This window comes from Neolamprologus brichardi, chromosome 22, assembly GCF_056152115.1.
Source record: "Neolamprologus brichardi isolate AB-2024 chromosome 22, ASM5615211v1, whole genome shotgun sequence".
NCBI lineage: Eukaryota > Metazoa > Chordata > Actinopteri > Cichliformes > Cichlidae > Neolamprologus > Neolamprologus brichardi.
This window is the reverse complement of record NC_142124.1, coordinates 450,001-452,500: the sequence shown is the minus strand read 5'-3', so window position 1 is coordinate 452,500 and position 2,500 is coordinate 450,001. Positions and strand designations below refer to the sequence as shown.

The 2,500-nt window shown below is 49.6% G+C and overlaps 1 protein-coding gene across 3 annotated transcripts in view; it reads right to left on the bottom strand.

The window, feature by feature from the left end:
• The window catches only part of LOC148096516 (semaphorin-6D-like), a 105,362-nt gene that overhangs the window by 35,239 nt on the left and 67,623 nt on the right, over window positions 1-2,500 (bottom strand). For all 3 annotated transcript variants that reach the window (XM_087834497.1, XM_087834499.1, XM_087834498.1), the window contains 2 exons: window positions 1,929-2,060; window positions 461-616 (listed from right to left, as the gene is read on the bottom strand). In XM_087834497.1, coding sequence (XP_087690623.1) covers window positions 461-616; window positions 1,929-2,060 — 288 coding nt within the window. The remainder of the gene's footprint in view (window positions 1-460; window positions 617-1,928; window positions 2,061-2,500) is intronic.

Below are 2,500 nucleotides of genomic sequence, written 5' to 3'. Positions count from 1 at the left end.
AAGAGCTGCCGTGACTCCTAAACTCCTCTCAACAGTGACGGCTCCACAGTTCACCGGCTCGGTCATTCAACGCTGCAGATTGCTTTCCTGTTGCGTCGTGTGATAGAATACAGTAGAAGACTAGAGCAGACTTTATTAATCACCAGTTCACCTCAAATACAAATAAGATATACTAAGAATAAAACATCAGCAGCAACAGAAAGATGAGGAAACCAGCCAGAACGAGCTCGCAGGCTCCATGTACGGAGCAGGACATGCTGGACTCACCGTGACCACACGATGCCTCCAACACAGCTGAAGCTGAAGCGTTAACAGAGGTTTCCTGAAACACACATCAGCTTCCACCTGCATCGGGAGTCGGCATGGTAACCTGAGCTCTGGCTGTGATCGTTCCCTGAAGTGAAGCTCAATACGATCTGACCAATCAGAGGACTTCTGGGATTTGAACCATTGCTGTTACCTGCTGGACGTCCTGGTGAAGCAGGGCCGGTCGTTGACGGAGGGAACCGCCTCGTCCATCAGAGGATACGACTTGATGAAGGTCAGCGTGTCGTCCGGGAACTGAACAGACGATTTGTATTCTGAAGCCGAGCCGTCGCCTGCACACGTACCGGGCCTGGACGTTTAAGAACGAAGCAGACACGTCAGAGCTCGTCTTGGTCAAACACAAAGCTAGCTGGGTTTAAGTAAGCGGGACTGAAAGCTAACTGGGTTTAAGTAAGCGGGACTGAAAGCTAACTGGGTTTAAGTAAGCGGGACAAAGCTAACCGGGTTTAAGTAAGCTGGACTGAAAGCTAACTGGGTTTAAGTAAGCGGGACTGAAAGCAAACTGGGTTTAAGTAAGCGGGACTGACAGCTAACTGGGTTTAAGTAAGCGGGACTGAAAGCTAACTGGGTTTAAGTAAGCGGGACTGAAAGCAAACTGGGTTTAAGTAAGCGGGACTGAAAGCAAACTGGGATTAAGTAAGCGGGACTGAAAGCCAACCGGGTTTAAGTAAGCGGGACTGAAAGCAAACTGGGTTTAAGTAAGCGGGACTGAAAGCAAACTGGGGGTAAGTAAGCGGGACTGAAAGCAAACTGGGATTAAGTAAGCGGGACTGAAAGCTAACTGGGTTTAAGTAAGCGGGACTGAAAGCAAACTGGGTTTAAGTAAGCGGGACTGAAAGCAAACTGGGATTAAGTAAGCGGGACTGAAAGCCAACCGGGTTTAAGTAAGCGGGACTGAAAGCTAACTGGGTTTAAGTAAGCGGGACTGAAAGCAAACTGGGGGTAAGTAAGCGGGACTGAAAGCAAACTGGGATTAAGTAGCGGGACTGAAAGCAAACTGGGATTAAGTAAGCGGGACTGAAAGCAAACTGGGTTTAAGTAAGCGGGACTGAAAGCAAACTGGGTTTAAGTAAGCGGGACTGAAAGCAAACTGGGTTTAAGTAAGCGGGACTGAAAGCAAACTGGGTTTAAGTAAGCGGGACTGAAAGCAAACTGGGATTAAGTAAGCGGGACTGAAAGCCAACCGGGTTTAAGTAAGCGGGACTGAAAGCTAACTGGGTTTAAGTAAGCGGGACTGAAAGCTAGCTGGGTTTAAGTAAGCGGGACTGAAAGCTAACTGGGATTAAGTAAGCGGGACTGAAAGCAAACTGGGATTAAGTAAGCGGGACTGAAAGCAAACTGGGTTTAAGTAGCGGGACTGAAAGCAAACTGGGATTAAGTAAGCAGGACTGAAAGCTAACTGGGATTAAGTAAGCGGGACTGAAAGCTAACTGGGTTTAAGTAGCGGGACTGAAAGCAAACTGGGATTAAGTAAGCAGGACTGAAAGCTAACTGGGTTTAAGTAGCGGGACTGAAAGCAAACTGGGATTAAGTAAGCAGGACTGAAAGCTAACTGGGTTTAAGTAAGCGGGACTGAAAGCTAACTGGGATTTAGTCCTCACCTCGGTCTGGGGACTTGCTCGTCGGGTACGGGAGTCCAGGAGGAGTCGCTGGTCCTCTGCTCTTTGAACTTCCCGTTGAACACCTTCTCGATGTCGTCCATGTAGAAGGCACAGATGGCCGAGCCGGGGATACTGGAGAGAGACGGACGGCACGAGTCAGCAGACCTCCGTCCAACCAATCACAAACACCATCATCAACAATGACGTTCATGGAGCAGAGACAGCACGAGTTCAGCCCACGAACCCCAACTGTAGCACGCCACCGACTCACCACTCAGTCCAAACTCAAATCATCCAGACAGCTCGCTGAGAGAGGGCGAATGCTGCGCCGCGACTAATGAGGGTCAGTCACCGCGAGTACTACAGGTCTGTGAAGAAACGTGGGCGGGGAGCGGCGGGAGACATCCAGGAACGAAACGTGGAAACTGGTCCCAACACCAGCACGCTGCTCCCATCTTAACGGGCCCAGAGCGGCTTTGCATGAATCACAGTTCAGAATAATCCTTCTTTACCTGACACTGGATAAAACAGGCTGTTTAAGCTCCTCCCACTTTAAGCCCACCGTCCTGAAA